Genomic DNA, 17,986 nt, shown 5'->3' with positions numbered 1-17,986 from the left:
GACAATCACTCGATAGAGTGATGATCGGAACCTGTGTCCTTCATTATCACCTGCACGTGAGATCAAGGCTTGAATATTTTTGCCTAAGTCATGAGCTCACAACACGCCCTTTCCCCCACTGATATGCAATCAATGCCTTTTCACATGATAAATGACAGTGGCACAGGGTCACATGGAACCAGGCATCGAACCGTATGGACTTCTCCTGAGAGGACTACTAAGGCTAATCTAGTCTGCTTGGTTGGCAAGCTCGTTCTTCGGGGTTGAGCTTTCATGCGGGCTTGATAGTACAGAATGCTTCGTCGTTTCAGGCCAGCCGAGTCTTGGCGCACCCGGGGAATGGGGATGGTGTGGGTTGCGAGCTGAGTGGTTAGTTCATACTAGTTGATGCTGGGAGTCCCCAGCATCGGACCCGAGTGTGTGGTCTAGCTTGTCTGGCTGCCACCGAGTCAAAGGGAGGACGAGTGGCAGCGGAAACCGGTACAGCAGGATGGGAAAGCCTGCCATTGCCATACTATACCATCAACTAGGTAATCCGGGTGACGACCGGTCTGTCCCCAAGTCGATACTTACCGGCATCGGCTTGATGCACGTACTCCAAAAGTATATACTTCGGCACCAATGTTTGAACCCATTGCTTTCGCTGGCCGGCCGGACCTCTAATAGCAGGGCTGAGACGTGCGTCCAAGAGTCATGCCCCAGTGGTGCAAGTGCGGCAACTAGGGGGTTGCCTGTGCCGGCATGGGCGACGTGTCGACCGAAACTTTGATGCCCCTGTGTCGATCATCTACCACGACAGACTTCTCGTGGATTAACTGCCGGCGCCGAGTCGATCGTGTGGATATGGCCACATTAGCAGTCCCGGGCAGTCAGTACAGGCACAAGTTCAGGTGGTCGAGTCGCTATCGCAATCAATCGATGCGGAAAATACATGAGAGAGAGATGAGAGACGGACAATTAAGCAAGGCGCGATGCTGTCCGCGCATGGCTTGGCATCCTGTCTCCAGGGCGAACCGCACGGCTTCGAGCCGCCGTTTTGCAGGCATCATTCGAGTCAACCTCGCCTCACCACCACCGGGACAGGGATAGCCAGCCCCAGAGAAGTCAGACCGCATCTTGGGATGCCCAGGGACTCAAGGAGCTCAGCAGAGATGCATGCATGACTATGTGTGCCTTAGGCCTGAGGTCCTCATGCACATCCCGGATGTGGCATGGGTCCCCTTCTTCCAGAACCCTTCAAATATTCTGGACCTGGACCTTGATCCATCCGTCTTGAACTGCTGCTGTCCTGGTCGTTTGCTCACGCCCGCCACGTTTCCTCGACGAGACCTAGTTTGCAAGACGACAATTCATCTCTATTCCACAGGCCAAAGGAAGGACAGCCTCTTGGATACTCCGTGGAGTCCACCGCCATCATCCAGGGCCGTCTCTATTTTTCGTCTCAAATTCTCCCACGCTCAGCAGGTCGTCACCTCAATATCAAAGGCGATATAAAGGTCTCAGGTCGTCATGCAGACTTCGTCAAACGACCGCGGCCATATCGGCAACGGGGGCTCGCCGCGGCTGGAGGGCAGCCTCCTTCATGCTCAGGAGAGCATAGCAGGAATTAGGAATGGGGGCACACATGCAGACAGGCCCAAATCAACTGGATCCTCTAGTGATTCGGCGACACTAGCAGACGGCACCCAACGACAGGACGCTGCGGCCACAGCGAAGCCAGCGGGGGCTGCCACGGCATCGAACCAGTACCGGCCAACCTCATATCTGTTCGAGAGCCGCGATGCAACTCCTACGCCGGTCGCTGTTCCCGAGATGCAGAAGCTCACCGAAGATGTGCCTCCCAGGGACCAGATATCCATCATTCTCGGGCCCTTCTTCATCATCTTTGGCGATCTCGTCATCCCCTGTATTGTCTACTACGTCTGGCTCGGCGCACAACCTGCCGGGGCGCCTAGATACAACAAAGATATCCTCGGTTTTGCCATCCTTCCCTTCGGACTTGGGGAGCTTTACATTCTCGTCGTGCGAGTATGGCGGCTTATCAAGTACTACGACCAATGTGCGCCGCTGCTGTCCAAACATAAATGGGAGCTCGACGCCACTTCGTGGATTTACGCAGCGGCCCTTCTTGCGGCCTTGATCCCCTTCGTTGTCGGCTCGGAAAGAACCATCCCACAACTTTATCTGTACGCGCCCGGGATCTACATGGCCTTCCTTCTCTCCTGGGCTTTGTTCAGTCTCGTACCATTCAAAACTCCAGTCCGCATCGATTCTGAACCCAAAGGTCATCGCATGCGTCCTCTTGTCTACTACGCCGCTGAAGACTTCTTCGCAGTTGACGGATGGCAGAAGAAGGAGTTCCGCGTAAGGTATAGACAGCGGTACGACTCTTCGATCATGTTCCAAAAGATGATTTTCGAGTTGACCGTGTGGTGGTGCTCTGGAATATTAGTATACATTGGTTGTCTTTCGGCCATCATATGGAACACGGAATTCGAAGTAGCCTTTGGATTGTCACTGGGACTGCTCTTCTCGTTCATCATCTCTTGGGCTATTATGACGTATATTTACATTCAAGTGGCACTGGAGAGGGAGAGAAAATGGTGGATAAACAAAAAGTCTACTGGAGAGAAGGCTTAAGGTTCATTTAGGGGGAGGCTGGGCGTTCTTGTAGCCCGTGAAAAGAACGTTCAGGTGGCCGCAATCAAGTTGGGATGTAAATTCCAAATAGTACAGTTGATGAACAGTGAGGCGACCGCTAGGCGCATGTAATATATGGGCATGTCAAGTATACTCTCTAAATTTTGCGAATGTATCCATTGATGCACTCAGGGTTTCCATCGTCACATTCCCCCGGGCGCCATAGAGCACTTTAACAATTGCAAGACTGGATGAGACCCATCTCCAGAACCTGCTACCGAGCTTGTAGTCTTCGGAAAAGTCAACTTTGTATGTTAGTAGGCATATGCTGCGCAAAACATGACGCATAAGTGCCCAGGTACTCCTGCCGAATAGTCATCTGCATACGAGACTACGCCTCCGATGCTTCACAAGTGTTGATAAAGATAGAAGACGTTAAGCACCAACGTGGTAATGCAAATTCATATATGGGGAACGCTCTCTTTACCCTTTGTCAACCTTGCAGCGCTACGACCTGCAGTGGCTCCTCGACCATACAATGCACTCCCTGCTATCTCTGCATTATCGAATCTCGCCATTGCTCCATCATTCTCTTCTTTCCGCGTATGTGAGCCAGCGAATCATCTGGGTCACAAATCAGGGACCTGGGCCGAACAATATGCTCTACATTACCAGGTGAACAAGACGTTCCGGAAGGAGGCATAATTTCCACTCCTGCACACCATTCTGTGATCTCATTGTTCTGATGTGCGTGAGGTTACAGTAGAGTGTCAAATCAGTCATGATATAGCTTGCATGAATGAGCGCCTGGGGGGTGGGGGGTCCAAGCTTTCACTTCGTGTAGTAAACCGAAGTTTTCCTTTCGCAAGCGCAAGTTGCCTTGGTATGATTTCATTCCTCAAAAAAATCGCAGTTACTGTTCAGTGAGCTAGTATCTGCCAGTTGCTTGCGTTGAGTAATGGTGCCGGTGACGGCCTTAGAAGTATCATTTGCCGCAGCTTCCTCTTCGTTCCAAAAAACGTATTGCCTCACTTTCCTAACCCATCTGCTGTGACGTGGAGACATCTAGATGAAAGTGACGTCTCCGAAGAAAGGAGTCATGTGAAAGTTGACCTTGTCAGGCGGACTCCAAGCCCCATAGGTCTGATTAGGGAATGTCGAAGGGCCGGTGACGGTGCGAAAGAAGTTCATTCGCCACTCTGTGCCTTGGGCTGTGCCATTGTCGACATTGAAGAGGCCCAGCGGAATCTGGGCCTCGGAAACCCACAATTCGTCGGCGTAGTCAAGGGTCGTACTAGCAGTAATACCGTCCGCGGCCAGATCCGTGATGTAGAAGCGGTCAAAGGCAGCGCCGGCCGCGCGAATCTTCGAGGGATTGTAGACTACAGCGCCCAAAGTCAGCCTGTGAATCATTTTGTAGGAAGTTTGTACGTGTCAAGTGGAAGCTCCCGCCTGTGTTTTGCCCTACGGGTTCGCAGCTGTCAAAAGGTTTCTCACTAGGCCATTTGAAATGGCCTTTCCACGCAACAGAAGCCTATCCTAGCAAATGGGAGTGCTTACTAAAGGCTTGGAAAGTGACGTTGTTGGGGGCAACCTCGAACTCGAGATAGGTTTGAGGGTCATTGGTACCGCGGTACTGAGGAAAGGAAAGAGTTAGTCGTATGTTTCCGTTGTGGAAAAGGCCTTGAAGTATCGCCAATCGGCCATAGGGCCTTTTCCCACGGCAAACCTGGTCTCGTGTGCCTTCAAACACTTACGATAAAGGCTTCCATCACCTCATAATTGTAGATATCTCCATTCGTGGTAAGGCTTTGATTGTCTGCATCATTGAGGTTAGTACTTCCTCTTTTCGTACAAATATTGATCAACGGCACCAAATTCCGAAGCAAGGTCAAACGAAAGTGGGAGAATTGGGTGATCATTTTTGCGTACAGTAGAAGTCCTTCTCCTCGAATGCAGTGAACTTGATTTGAATTGAGCTGTCGTCATAACAGAGATCGACCTGCGTCGAGGGAAACAAGCCCTTGTCCGGAACCGAAGTGTTGTAAGTAATGCTGCCCGTAGTAGGACAGGCAGGAACCTCCAGGGATGGCCTCGTCGAGTACTGCGAGTGGCGTGCAAGCGTGTCAGGCACGGCAGACACCAGCGCCATCAGGAATGCAAAGATGAGGAGCATATTGGGGCAGACTTGTTGGTGTAATGTTGCGGCCGTTTAGAAGTTGTCCTGTTGATGATAGGTGGAGGAGGGTGAGGGGTCAATCAATTGTGGCAGACGTTTTGCAATGAATTCCTAAAAGAGAGTAGCAAACGGTCACGCGGTAATCTGTAAGCTGCAGCGCGCGCTAGGATGGTTTGGAAAAGCAAGGGAAGGAAAAGGGAAGGAAGGATTCGGCTTCGTCTTGTTGGTCGAAAGACTTTGTGTGGCTTGAAGGATGACGGTTGAGTATGTACCGGTGACCCCGAAACTCGCTGGCCTATGTACATCAAGCAGGAATCTGCTTTGTGTTATCAATACGATATCAGGCCGGTTACACAGGCTCGAGGTGCCATTTTCGGCCGTTATTCAGCTTGCGAGTAAGGCAATGTGAATAACTGGTTATCCTACAGCTGGTTATCTTACAACTGGTTATCCTACAACTGGTTATCCTATAACGGCATACAACATACGACTCCATAAGAGCCAGAGCCAAGGACATGAGGCGATTATTTGGGAAGGAATCAAGGTACTCGGTGTCGATGAACGTATCAACATAAGCCTTCCACCAAATCCCGAGAAATGGACCTAGACTTAGACACACTATAACAACAGCGCATAACACCCCCGTATCTAAAAACAAGTAACTAAAGGTGTCTAGTTGAAATTGCATCAGTAAGAATGATTTTTGGGGTCGTGATATATGCACAATCGAAATGTTCAGGAAGTCAGATAACGCACCAGAGAAGTATTAATCACAGTGATCGTAGCTCAGGCACCCTGGATTTGGGCGACGAGATCCTTTTGCCTTGGGAACCACCCCCCTCGGAGGAAAACAAAATGAAATCCGTGCAAGCTACATTGTTGGTTGGAAAGAAAGAGCAATTCCACATGGGCATTCCCGTCCATCTGGGTGGGTCTAGCCGGCTGTCCGTGAAACGGGCTTGAATGGTGTAAGCTATCTCGTACTTAGTCATCTTGCGTAGAAGCTGATGCTGGCATCCAGAGCTCCCTTCTTAGTTTGGCTCTTATTTTCCTTCGGGAGCTACCGCACTCGCGCGGTCCCCTGTGTTGCTAAATGCTAACGAGAGGAACTTTCTTCCTGTAATCCTACACGTCCAACAAAAATTTATATTGCATGAAGCTGTCCACATTGGACTTTTGAAGATATTCCTCGTCACTCTTCCTTCCAATCATCACCTTCAGTCATGGCCGTGTTCAAGCCGGCGGCACCAATTCTCGTGCCTTTCTCGCCAGCATGCGAATATTGTTGACGAAACCTTCGACAAGGAAATCGTAGTTGTGTGGCTCGCCACGCATAGCCCGGCCACCCTGCTCAATGACGGCACCGGCGTCCAGCTCGATTTCCAGCTCATGAATTTTGACGTGGTGAGACGTATGCTTGGGGGTGTCAGTGTCTGATGCACTTCGGACTGGAGTCGACCGAGATGGGTGACTTACATTAGGACCGGGCTCTGTCTGCGTGACCTGCGTGAGGTCAACCCGGTAGTTGCCCTGCCTGTAACTCAGACGGTCTTTGTGTCGGTCCGCCTTGCTGTCCCGCCCCCCAGCCTGGTTCAGCTCCTCAAGCTCATCAATAGGATGCGTCCAGTCCACTTCCACATTGACGCTGATCCGGCAGTCCAGATCACACTGAGGAAACACAATATGCAGGTCGGCAACTTTGCCCTTGATGATCGCGGCCTTGGCTTTGCCAGTCTTCTGGTCGGTCGTGACCCTTACCGCCGCCGACTTGTTACCAAGCAGTTGGTGGAGAGCAGGATGGAGATTCTGGCGCATGTGGTTGGGCACCTTGTAAAACCTGTCCGATTCATGAAGGTGAACATAGTTGATAGGTACTCGTGCATCAGGTGAGTTCCTGTTCTTAGGGTTCTGAGGGCTGGCCTCGGCAACCAGAAAGTTGAGAAACTCGTTGTAGCCCTTGTGTTGCGCCTAGTAGGTGATAATGTCAGTACTTGTCTCCCCCTTGAGATGGCAGCTTCGATTGCCGGGACAGTACTCACCTCCGTCATGCTGCTAACGAAGCTGGTATTGTTGCTGTGAGCAAGAACTGCCTCTGACTGAACTTGGAAAGGCATCCGCTGATTTGGTGAGTTCCGATCGGTTAGGTGACCCAGCTTGGCCTCTATCTCATATTGAACGCCGTTGTTGGGGTCATGTATGCTGCCTAGTTCCGAATTGTTCACCACAAGCACAAACAAGAAATCCGCGACGGTCCTGCACATCTCATCAAACGGCGTTGAGTTGCTGACTGTTATCTCCCATGGTCCCAAAAGGTTCGGCTTCTGGCTGGTCGCTGGGGCTGGGGGCGTCTGATTCGATGCTGGGGGCGGCGCTGAAGCCTGCGCGTTGGACCGTGCTGTTTCGGGGGAGGCGTGTCGGCTGGCTGATCGGTCTTGACGGGCCGAGTTCGACTGATCAGCCTTGCCGTTGATCTGGCCATGATTTCCAGTTGATTTGCGAAGAGTGAAGTTGGCGTTCCTGAGAGATTCCTTGTTGTATACATGCGCCCATATTGGAGGCGCAGCATGCCGTCGCTTTCGCCGAGCTATCATTGGTGAGTTCGAGGAGCGACCCGGGCGGGTAGATGTGTGTTGTCTGTGTACGCCGTTGGCTTCGAAAGGAGGTGGTCGGGGTTCTTGTCGGTCAAGCTCGTCAGGTTGGACATCCCTGTCGTCCATCTTTCGCTTGGCAGGGGTCGAGGCACGTTCCAGCCTCGTGGCGGATGCAGGTGGAGCCTCGGCCCTTCCTTGCAAGGAATTGGGGGGCATTTGTTGAGGTTCTCGATGGTCCCAGTCGCTGGGTTGGCCAGACGGGCCAGAGATAGAAGCTTGTGAATGATGCCCAGCGCTGGACGGCAAGCTTGGGACGCGGGTCTTGGGGCTGACACTGAGGCTCCGGCCGCGCTCGCTATGGGACAGGGACCGACGTTGGGCGTCCGTCGCTTGAGAATTTTCGAGCATGCTGGAGGTTCGTTGCACGGAAGGATAAGGCGAGGCTTGTGGACGTGGGGGTACACGAGGTGAGACCTGGGGCGGCGGCTGCTGCTGTTGCTGCTGCGGCTGTTGACTCGGATACGGTGGGTACGGTTGCCCAGAGGAGGGCAGGCGCTGCTGGTACGGGCTCTGTGGCTGCGCAAAACCGGGTGGCCCAGCAGACTGTTGTCTTTGTCCGGCAGACAAAGGTGGGCCGAGAGGCGTCGAAGGCTGGGATGGTTGTCGGATGCGCTCTGGAGGCTGCTGATGGCCCGTGGAGCTGGGACTGGCAAATTGCTGGGGCAGAAATTGGTGCTGACTTTGAGCGGAGGTTGGCGTCGAGTTCGAGTGAATCGACATTGACCGCTGGTGCTGGGCCAGATACGGGTGAGCGCCGCCAGGTGTCCCTACTGGGGGAGTCTGCGGTGGGATGGAATGGTGGCCTTGGGAGTAGACAGCAGCAGGCCCTGGGCTTTGAATGGGAACTGAACCGTGTGAATAGCTGTCCCTGGGTTGGTAAGCGACTCCAGGAGGATATCGGCTTTGCTGAACCGGGCTTGCAGAGTCTGGAAGGGGGTGACCTGGGCTTGGGAACGGGTAGCCCGCGCTCGCAGTGCCCGCCGAGGCCTGTCTGCTGTAAGGTGATGGAGGGATGTGGACAGAACCTGCGCTTGGCGAGCGCACATTGTTGGCGGACAGCTGTTGTAGAGGCGGCGGCGCAGGGCGAGCGGGAGCACCGTAGGGTGTCGAGGCGGATGGATAGGTCGGGGGGGATGCGAAGGGAGTCTGGTGAACGACGTGTTCGTGCGACAGGGTTCGAGCAGGCGATGCTTGCACCGGTTGGCTGTGGTCGCGAAAAGCGTGAGGTGGCGGAACAGTTTGGACGGGGGTCGAGGGGTGTGGGTGCTGTGGATGCTGCTGATGTGTGTGCTGTCGAGAGGGAGCTGGAGCTGGAGCGTGAGGCGGAGGTTTGCCTGAAGCTGGCGCGGCGGGGGGAGGTGGCCCGCCGCCTTCATTCAACATTGATGCCAGATCCATCATGCCGTCCTGTATTGTGCGCAGTGGCCCTCTATCCAGCGATTGTGCGCAGGGTATTGTTCTCGTGGTTGAATGGGCGAGGGCAGCGGGTTTTGCGACTAGGAGAATTCGGATGAGAGGAGAAGAGAGGAGGGGAGCTGTCGCGTGTGTCGCAGACCCTGGCTCTTGCTGCTCTTGCTGCCAACGCCGGCTTGGTTCGCTTCGATGCTTTCAGCCTCGCGACCTTAGTACAGAGGCCTAAACAAGAAGAAGAAGAAAAAAAAATTAAGGACGCTCCTGGGCTCTTTCACTCCAGCAGTGCCATGCTCGGATGGTCGGTACAGGGTACAGGAGCGCGCGGGTGGGCGGCGGAGGCTGTCTCGAGAAGCAGAGGTGGGTGTATTCTGGGCCTTGTGCACACACACAAACAATGCTTGGGCTATGGATACACGGGCGAGGGTCGCATTGCCTCGGCGGTGATGGTCCAGGTCCGGTCGCGTTGATCACCTTGGAGCCGATGGGCACAGCAGTGCAGTGGCTGGAGATGAAATGTTGGATGGACGGGGTTGTGATCCGGCTGGACCAACATGGTTTTGTCACAGATCAATGAGTGGTTGAGGTTGCGCGGAGGGCACGCGACGGAGACAGGCGGGATGCGATGGCCATGCGCACCATGCGACAGCCTTCGCAACCGCAAGAGGACGGCGAGGACCAGGGCGACGACGTGGACGAGGACGCAAGGCAGGAGCAGGAGCAGGAGCTGGAGCTGGAGCCGGAGCAAGGCCAGGAGCAGGACAGGTTGTGGAACCGAGGCGGAGGGGTGGGCGGATACATAGACTTGCACGGGCAGACAAGACGGGCGGGCAGATACCAAGCTTATATCTCCCTGACGTACACAAAAGATAGATAGTGCCTGTGTTATAATAGATGGATTGGATGGGGTTGCCGGAAGGGTGGATGGCCGGAAGGGTTGGTATGTGCGTGGGAGTGGGCGCAAGGCTCCAGGAATCCTAGAAGAAGGGGGGGGAGCACAAATCACAGTTAAACGGGAGGAGTGTCTGTCTAATAAAACCTGCAGGCGCACAATGTACCTAGACTACGTAGACTACACAGTCGTGACAGTCTACCTTCCTACCTAGCTAGGTAGCCTGCCTGCGTACCTAAGAATGCTCTTCTAGCTGTCTACCAACCTGGATACTTAGACTACCTACCCAGACTTCCTACCTACCTACCTCTTCGACCTCTGGGCATCCTTTCCCCCTCGCTGCAGCCTGGATCTGAGCAGGTGGGTCTGGAGGCCTGGGCTGGGAATTAGGCTTGGGCTTGGGCTTGGGCCTGAGAGCGAGCACTGGCGACGACGACGGCGTTAGCGGGGCTGGTGTGGCTATCATATAGATGGCTAGCAGAAAGCACTGTGACTTTCAGCAGGCCTGCAACTCCAGCTGCATGCGGCAGTGGCCAGGCACAGTTGCTTTTTTTCCCCCCTTCACTTTATCTGTCCCAAGTCGACCCAGCCATCATCGCAATGCAATGCGCAATTCGCAATTCGCAATTCGGGGAGAGACTGACTGTATCTGCCTGGGTAGATAGAAATCTACTACAGTAGTTTATCTGGTAGATTATGTACTGTGTAGATCCTGCGTGACATCTGCATGCAATTGGGCTGTAGGGACATATCCACAGTACCAGTTTCATGCTGCACCCACCAGGTCACATACCTGCCTACCTATCTAGGTAATTAGATATTTGTGTATAGTACATACAGTATGTGCAGAGGTGCTCCGTGGCTGCAATAGGCGAAAGTAATGGTTGCAAGTACCTGCTGCACGTACCTAGACCAGACCCATCAGTTGTTACCCAGGTGGACTGTGGACTACCGTCTGGTAGCCCACCTGGGTACCTAGGTACCTCGGGAGGTCCAAGCTTCCCCAGCTGGACGGGCAGACGGGGCGGCTGGCTTACATAATAACAGCTTCCCCCTGTCTGATTGGCCACTTTCACAGCTCACCATGCTCCAAACCACGCGCTGCAGTAGCGTAGCTTTTCGCCAGGCAGAGCTGCGCCTGACGTGGATGCCAACGCCGATGCTTCTGGCCCGTCTCGTCCATCGCCCAGCCCACCCTTCGGCTAACCTCATCACCATTACCATCACCATCAACATTCACATCAACAACAGCGCCTTGGGAAGATCCCTTCATTCCCCGGCACCCATCTTCACCCCTTTCCACCTCTCCACCGGCTCGTATACTCCAGCCCTTCTGCACCTTCCGTGCCATCCTGCTCTGCTCTGCTCTCTCTCGTTGTCCCGTCTCTTCGTCTCGAGCCATGCCTGGTCTCGTCACAGCAACCGGAGTCCTGGGCTTCCTTTCCGACGAGGAGCCTGAGCTCAAGGTCTTTGCCCTCCAGACTCTCAACGATGACATTGACACTGTCTGGACAGAGGTCGCTGGCGCCTTGAGCCAAATGTGCGCTTCTCCCCTCCTCCCCCTCCCCCCCTTCCCTGTCGCCACGGCCCAAGCTGACCCAATCCTAACCACCATCCAGCGAGGCACTCTACGAGGATGAATCTTTTCCTGAGCGCCAGCTGGCCGCCCTCGTCCTTGCAAAGGTCTACTACCACCTCCAGGCCTACAACGAGAGCATGACATTTGCCCTCGCCGCCGGCCCCCTGTTTAAGCTTGACAACCCTGCCGAGTTCGAGGAGACCATCATCTCCAAGTGCATCGATCAGTACATCGCGATATCCTCCTCGAGCCATATCCCCCAAAAGCAATCCGTAAGCGACTCTCTGCCAGCCCTCGAGACCACTTTTGGTGCCACCCTCCCCGATGGAGGCTCCCTGGTCTCCCCGACGACACCCTTCTCTCAGTCTGCGCTCCCTTCCAAGTCGCTGCTCTCGCGAGACTCTGCCGATAATGCCATCCTTGACCCCTCCCTGGGCGCAGGCAAGATGGGGAGATCAAGCTCCATCGCCACACTGCCCGACAAGAGCTCCGAGTTGGCCCTTCAACGTGTCATCGACCGCTTGTTCGAGGCTTGTCTGAAAGAAGGCCGCTACAGACAGGTGGTCGGCATCGCCGTCGAAGCTAAGAACCTTTCCATTCTCCGGAGAGTCATCAAGCAAGCCAGCGAAGATGAGAAGCGGTCCAAGGCCAAGTCACAAGACTCCGCACAGGGCCCTGCCGAGGAGTTGATGGACTACGCCCTGGGTATCTGCATGGACATCGTGCAGGAACGGAGCCTTCGCACCGAGATACTAGGCCTGATCCTCGAGCTGCTAAACGATATACCGAACCCTGACTACTTTGCGATCGCCAAATGTGTCGTCTACCTGGACTCTGATGAGGAGGCTTCCAGGATGTTGAAGCAGCTCATTGAGAAGGGAGACCCCAACTCTGTGGCAAATGCGTACCAGATCGCTTTTGACCTCTACGACAACGGTACGCAGGAATTTCTGGGCAAGATACTGGATGCATTGCCATCGGGGGCGGCTCAATCGAAAACGCAGCCGGAGAAGGAGGGTGAACAGCCAGCCGAGAGTCAGCCTCTGCTCAACGACCAGGAGCAATCCCAGCATGACGAGCTTCCAGAGGAGGCCGCCAAGGTGTACAGAAACATACGCGGGATCTTGGATGGCAGCAAGGGCATCAAGCTCAACCTCGAGTTCTTGTACAGGAACAATCACACCGACCTGAGCATCCTGAACAAGGTCCGAGACAGCCTCGAAGCTCGCAATTCCATCTTCCACACCGCCGTCACTTTCTGCAATGCGTTCATGAATGCAGGTACAACCCACGACAAATTCTTCCGCGACAACCTTGAGTGGCTCGGTAAGGCCGTCAACTGGTCCAAGTTTACTGCGACCGCCGCCCTTGGTGTCATACACCGTGGCAACCTGACACAATCTCGAAAGCTGCTTGAGCCGTACCTCCCGAGACCGACCGGCATCAACAGCGGCTCCATCTATAGTCAGGGCGGTGCGCTGTATGCCTACGGGCTGATACATGCCAACCATGGCGCCGGCGCGCTTGAATATCTCCGCGATCAGTTCACAGCTGCTGAGCAGGAAGTCATACAGCATGGCGGCGCTCTTGGTCTCGGTATCGCTGGGATGGCAACGGGCTCAGAGCCGATCTTCGAGAACCTAAAGGACGTGCTATTTGCTGACTCGGCCCTCAATGGCGAGGCTGTCGGCCTGTCTATGGGCCTGATCATGCTTGGAACTGGCAACGCCAACGCACTGCAGGTCATGTATACCTATGCCCACGACACGACCCACGAGAAGATTGTCCGAGGTTGCGCCATCGGCATGGCTCTGATCATGTATGGGCGTCAGGAAGGGGCCGATGTGATGATCGAGGGGCTTCTCAACGACCCTGACCCGACCCTTCGATACGGTGGTGTTCTCACCATCGCCATGGCCTATTGTGGCACAGGCAGCAACAAGGCAATTCGCAAGCTCCTGCACACTGCTGTCAGCGACGTCAATGATGACGTCCGCCGCATTGCCGTCATGTCGCTGGGCTTCATCCTGTTCCGAAAGCCCGGCAGCGTCCCTCGCATGGTTGAGCTTCTCTCCGAATCTTACAACCCTCACGTCCGGTATGGCTCTGCAATGGCTCTGGGTATCTCCTGCGCCGGCACCGGACTGGACGAGGCTATTGATCTTCTGGAGCCCATGATGAAGGATCCAACAGATTTCGTCCGCCAGGGTGCCTTGATATCCCTTGCAATGATCATGGTCCAGCAGAACGAGGTCATGAACCCCAAAGTTGCCTCCATCCGCAAGACATTGAAAAAGGTCGTTGGTGACCGTCACGAGGATGCCATGACAAAGTTCGGCGCATCTCTTGCCCTGGGCATCATTGACGCTGGAGGTCGCAACTGCTCCATCGGCTTGCAGACACAAACCGGCAACCTCAACATGCCAGGTATAGTTGGAATGGCTGTCTTTACCCAGTACTGGTACTGGTTCCCCTTCACGCATTTCTTGTCCCTTGCCTTCGTTCCTACCTCCGTCATCGGCCTCGACCACGAGCTCGAGATCCCTAGCTTCAAGTTTCACTGCGCGACGCGCCCGAGTCTCTTCGACTACCCCCCTGAACAGGAGGTCAAGGCTGAAGAAGGCCCTGCACTGGTTACGGCTGCCGTGCTTTCTACAACCGCGCAGGCAAAACGGCGCGCACAGAAGAAGGAGAAGGCCGCTCGTCGTGAGAGCATGGACATCGACTCAACACCGACGACGGCCAAGGCCGCCGCCCCCTCCGGAGAGAAAATGGACATCGACGACGACAAGAGTAAGAAGCTTTCCGACGAGGCCAAAGACAAGAAGGAGGGTGAGGGCGAGAAGGAGGCGTCTGCCACACCCGACCCCAAGAAGAAGGTTGAGAAGGAGAAGGTTGGGTACGAGATCGAGAACATGTCCCGTGTCCTCCCCGGTCAGTTGAAGTACATTAGCTTCCCGGCTGGGCGGTACAAGCCGGTGAAGAAGGTAAATCCGAAGTCCCTTAACCAAATGTTAGGCAAATATGAACGTTTCGCTGACCCTATGCGCAGCCAACTGGTGGGCCGCTCCTTCTCCAGGACACCCAGCCTGGCGAGCCCAAGGCCCTCGTCGAGGAGAAGCTCAAGAAGGTCGAGACCCAGCGGGCCCCTGTGGCCGGCCAGGCCAGTGGCAGCGGTGCCGGCGGGCTTGGTGGTCTCGGAGGGAGTAGGTCTGGTCGCTCCGCTATGATGGGCGATGGTGACGACGCACTGGCCGAGGCTCTCCGGGCAGCCATGAGGGACGGCGCCGGAGGCGGTGCAGCGCTGAATGAGATGCTGCGTCAGTCGGCCCAGGCACGTGGGCTAGATCTCTTTGGTGATGGTGGTATCGCTGGACCTGGCCAGGGCGGCGCCGCCGCCGCCGCGGGCGTGTTGACGGCTGTAGACGAGGACGAGGAAGGCGCAGAGGAGGCGCAGGTCCCTGGCGAGTTTGACTACTTCACGGATAATGAGGATGAGGAGGAACTGTAAAGCCGAGACGAGGCGGACTGTACATTACGGGGTAGATGAGGGTCGAGTGTACGAATGATCGGGATTCACGATAGACCTCCGTCATGAGCTGCGGCAATAGATTTGATTTGGGGCTCTCAATCAACGACACTGGCCGGTAATCATTGTGCAGTCTTCGGGGTCAGTCCTCAGAGTTCCTGTGACCATAACGAAAGTCCAGTCGCTAAGCAGGTGTATGCTCTCTCACGACGCCAAATACATGATACATCGCTACACATGCAGCTGTTTTCCTCAACCCTTTCACCGTCCCCAGGAACGAAGTGAAGAAGCAACAGACAAAGGACAAGGAATCACGCGCCAAACTGGGTCTGATCAAAAATTTAGTTGGTTTTGTTTGCAACACGTAGGTTCACCTCGGCACCAATGTTCTCTCTATCAAACCCGCATCCATAGGCCCCGCCCGTCCGCCACACTACCTTATGTCTCCCACTTCCGCCTTCTACAGCAGCTGCAGCAGGTACACACTCGGGACACACTGTCACGCGGTGCCACGCATTCGCCAGGTTTCCCCTCAGGTTGAAGATGGAGGAGTGCGTCTCCGGCTGGGTGTTGTAGCTGTTGTCAGTCGCTTTCACCACGACCTCTGTGCACTGCGGCTGCTGCCCCGGGGCCACGGCGGGTGGTGCCTCCAAGTGGCCAAGATAACGCCACCTCTTCCAGGCCCAGGCCTTGTGGCCCGCACTGGGGTCCTCGAGGAGCTCGGCCTGGTCCCACGTCTTCCCGCCGTCGAGGCTGACGTCGACACGGCTGATGTATCGCCCGCCCCCGGACATGGCATAGCCCTCGATGGCTATTGGCTCCCGACCCTCGCCTGCCTCAGGACCCGATACAGGGTGCCCACACTTGTCATCCTGCCGCACGCACTGGCCGACAAGCACCTTCGTGATTGCACTCGTCACGGGCATCTCTTGGATGGCCGGTGCGCTATCCCAGTCCACGTCCCGCTGGTTTGGACCAAAGCTCTTGTAGTCACGCCGCTGCCACTGCGACGTACTCTCCTCGTCGCTGATAACAATCTTGGACAACCACTTGACGCTCCTTGCTGCGACATGGCCGGGCACGACAGCGCGCAACGGGGATCCGTGGTCACGCGGTAGAGGCTGGCCGTTCATGCTGAAGGCGAGTATGACGTCGTTCCTGGGGTCAAGGGCGGTGGAAAGAGGGATCGATGCGCCGTAAGCCTCGAGGCCGGTGAGTTGGACGTGGTGGGTGCTGGGATCTGGGAGGCTCTCATCTTCTGCATCAGGGCCCGCGACCTGAAGCCCGGCATCCGCAAGCACATCAACCAGGCGCACGCCCTGCCACTCCGCGTTGCTGATAGCTCCTACACCCCACTGCAGGCCGTTGGTCTTGCCGGCGCGACGGGTCATGTCGCTCCTCCGGTTCCCTGAGCACTGGAGGACGGCCGTCACTCGGTGCGTTGTGAATCTTGTCTTCAAGTCATCCAGGGTGTACGACCTCACATCCCCATCGGGGAGCTCGACCGTCAATGTGTGCTGGTCGAGCTTGTTGTCGTCTACGACTGGCACCCACATGTGATTGCGCTTGTAGAACAGCTCGTTGGGGGTGAGGAATTCATCAGTCAGGGCCTGATTGGGCGGCTCCGCGTTGCATGGCTTAGCGGTATGTGTGAACAGCCTTGGGTCACGGGGCGGGTCAGACGCGAAGGGGTCCTGAATGGCGTGAGCGGGCGGGAGCCCGTCCACGAGGTCGAAGGCATGGATGTAGCCAATCAGGTATTGGTCCAGTATCTCCTTGACATGTGTTTGGTTGTGGATCGTGAATATGGCCCAGTAGGGGTCGATGCTCTGTCCGGCGGCGCGGAGGATGACCTCGCCGCCGGGGTGAGCGGATACCCAGTCGGTGATGTCGTAGACCTTGTCCTGGTGGGTGACCCATGGGTTGGGATGCGAAGCATCGTGGCTGTGGATGTCGGACAGTCGATATCGGGGAACGGAGGGGTCGCGTATGTCGTCGGCGGGCGACGGAGAATTTTGATCATGGCCATGGTCATGGTCCCGGTCAAGGTCACGGTCTGCGCCTGCGGGATCCTGGAAAGCGGTGGCGAGCGAGAAGAGGCCTGCTCCTACTCCAGCAAGCAGGGCCGCTGCCGGCAGGCCGGAATTTGATGTTTTGAGCAGGGACAGTGTCGAAAAGGATAAGGAGGGCCTGGAGGAGGGGCGTGAGCACAGTTGGGGGTTGAGGCGGTAGCTGGGGCGTGGTCTACGCGCGAGACGCACCAGCTCCGTGGCAAAGCGGCCAGGATGTCGAAACGGAGGGGGCATGATGCCTGGCAGAGCACGCTCGACAGTGGACGGTCGACAGTGGACAGTCACGAGGAGTCAGTATTGAGTCTGGGGGCAGCAAGGAAATGAGTGATGGTCCTCTGCAGCCCGCAAGACATGGTGTCTGCTTGGTCTGGCTCTGGTTCGTATACTCTTCACAAGAGACACGGAGAGAGGAGAGGGTGTGTTAGGTGTGAGTATCAGCGCGTCAGTGTGAGTGTGGATAGACACGTAGATAGTTCTGGGCAGATTCACACGCCTCTGGCTGCTGCTTCGGCTTTAGCAGCAGCAGCAGCACCCCATAAGGAAAGTACAGGTGAGCGTCGGCTTGCTCGATGTGTCAGGTCATGTCATCGAAGTCCACGGGGGCACAAAAAGGGGAACAAGATGATAAGGACGGGCAAGGCAGGCAAGCAAGGCACTTGAGGCAATATATTTGAAGGCACATGGATAGATGATGGCACAGGCGCGGGGCGGGTGGATGCCACAGTATACATATATATATATGTGTGTGTGTGTGTGTGTGTGTGTGTGTGTGTGTGTGTGTGTGTGTGTGTGTGTGTGTGAGTGAGCGTGTAGAGAAATAGAAACGTAATCGAGCAGCGCGTCGTGACGAGGCAGCGAGGCTGAACTGAGTCGAGCAATATCACATATGCTCGGGAATCTCGCAGCTCAGCCCAGGGGTGATCCCGTCCCAACATTGCACCAGCCCGTCGCCCCACCTCCCAAGGGGGATTCCCTAGGTCCCCTAGGTCGCCGACGTCCCGTAGGTACCCGTCTCCACCCGCCGACGACGGGAA

At 55.7% G+C, this 17,986-nt stretch overlaps 6 protein-coding genes across 6 annotated transcripts; 3 read left to right on the top strand and 3 right to left on the bottom strand.

Moving 5' to 3' along the window:
* Positions 1-1,509: 1,509 nt before the first annotated feature.
* J7T55_008119 (uncharacterized protein) lies at positions 1,510-2,640 on the top strand (the record flags this gene model as incomplete). Its single annotated transcript, XM_053134033.1, has 1 exon — positions 1,510-2,640. One exon carries the CDS (start codon positions 1,510-1,512, stop codon positions 2,638-2,640), a length of 1,131 nt encoding a protein of 376 aa, XP_052988146.1.
* A 1,065-nt stretch (positions 2,641-3,705) lies between these two features.
* On the bottom strand, positions 3,706-4,816 carry J7T55_008118 (domon-like type 9 carbohydrate-binding module domain; the record flags this gene model as incomplete). The annotated part of the gene is made up of 4 exons (XM_053134032.1): positions 3,706-4,022; positions 4,201-4,276; positions 4,398-4,459; positions 4,573-4,816. The coding sequence occupies 4 exons, from the start codon at positions 4,814-4,816 to the stop codon at positions 3,706-3,708; spliced, it is 699 nt and encodes a 232-aa protein (XP_052988145.1).
* A 1,236-nt stretch (positions 4,817-6,052) lies between these two features.
* Positions 6,053-8,871, bottom strand: J7T55_008117 (uncharacterized protein; the record flags this gene model as incomplete). Its single annotated transcript, XM_053134030.1, has 3 exons — positions 6,053-6,235; positions 6,296-6,787; positions 6,859-8,871. 3 exons carry the CDS (start codon positions 8,869-8,871, stop codon positions 6,053-6,055), a joined length of 2,688 nt encoding a protein of 895 aa, XP_052988144.1.
* Positions 8,872-9,505: 634 nt separating this feature from the next.
* J7T55_008116 (uncharacterized protein) lies at positions 9,506-9,757 on the top strand (the record flags this gene model as incomplete). Its single annotated transcript, XM_053134029.1, has 1 exon — positions 9,506-9,757. The coding sequence occupies one exon, from the start codon at positions 9,506-9,508 to the stop codon at positions 9,755-9,757; it is 252 nt and encodes an 83-aa protein (XP_052988143.1).
* Positions 9,758-11,172: 1,415 nt separating this feature from the next.
* On the top strand, positions 11,173-14,862 carry J7T55_008115 (uncharacterized protein; the record flags this gene model as incomplete). Its single annotated transcript, XM_053134028.1, has 3 exons — positions 11,173-11,312; positions 11,392-14,338; positions 14,404-14,862. The coding sequence occupies 3 exons, from the start codon at positions 11,173-11,175 to the stop codon at positions 14,860-14,862; spliced, it is 3,546 nt and encodes a 1,181-aa protein (XP_052988142.1).
* A 359-nt stretch (positions 14,863-15,221) lies between these two features.
* On the bottom strand, positions 15,222-17,186 carry J7T55_008114 (uncharacterized protein; the record flags this gene model as incomplete). Its single annotated transcript, XM_053134027.1, has 1 exon — positions 15,222-17,186. The coding sequence occupies one exon, from the start codon at positions 17,184-17,186 to the stop codon at positions 15,222-15,224; it is 1,965 nt and encodes a 654-aa protein (XP_052988141.1).
* Positions 17,187-17,986: the final 800 nt, after the last annotated feature.

This window comes from Diaporthe amygdali (assembly GCF_026229845.1).
Source record: "Diaporthe amygdali strain CAA958 chromosome Unknown NODE_41_length_355262_cov_61_584611, whole genome shotgun sequence".
NCBI classification, from domain to species: domain Eukaryota; kingdom Fungi; phylum Ascomycota; class Sordariomycetes; order Diaporthales; family Diaporthaceae; genus Diaporthe; species Diaporthe amygdali.
The sequence above is the reverse complement of the archived record's forward strand: the minus strand, read 5'-3'. Positions and strand labels throughout refer to the sequence as shown.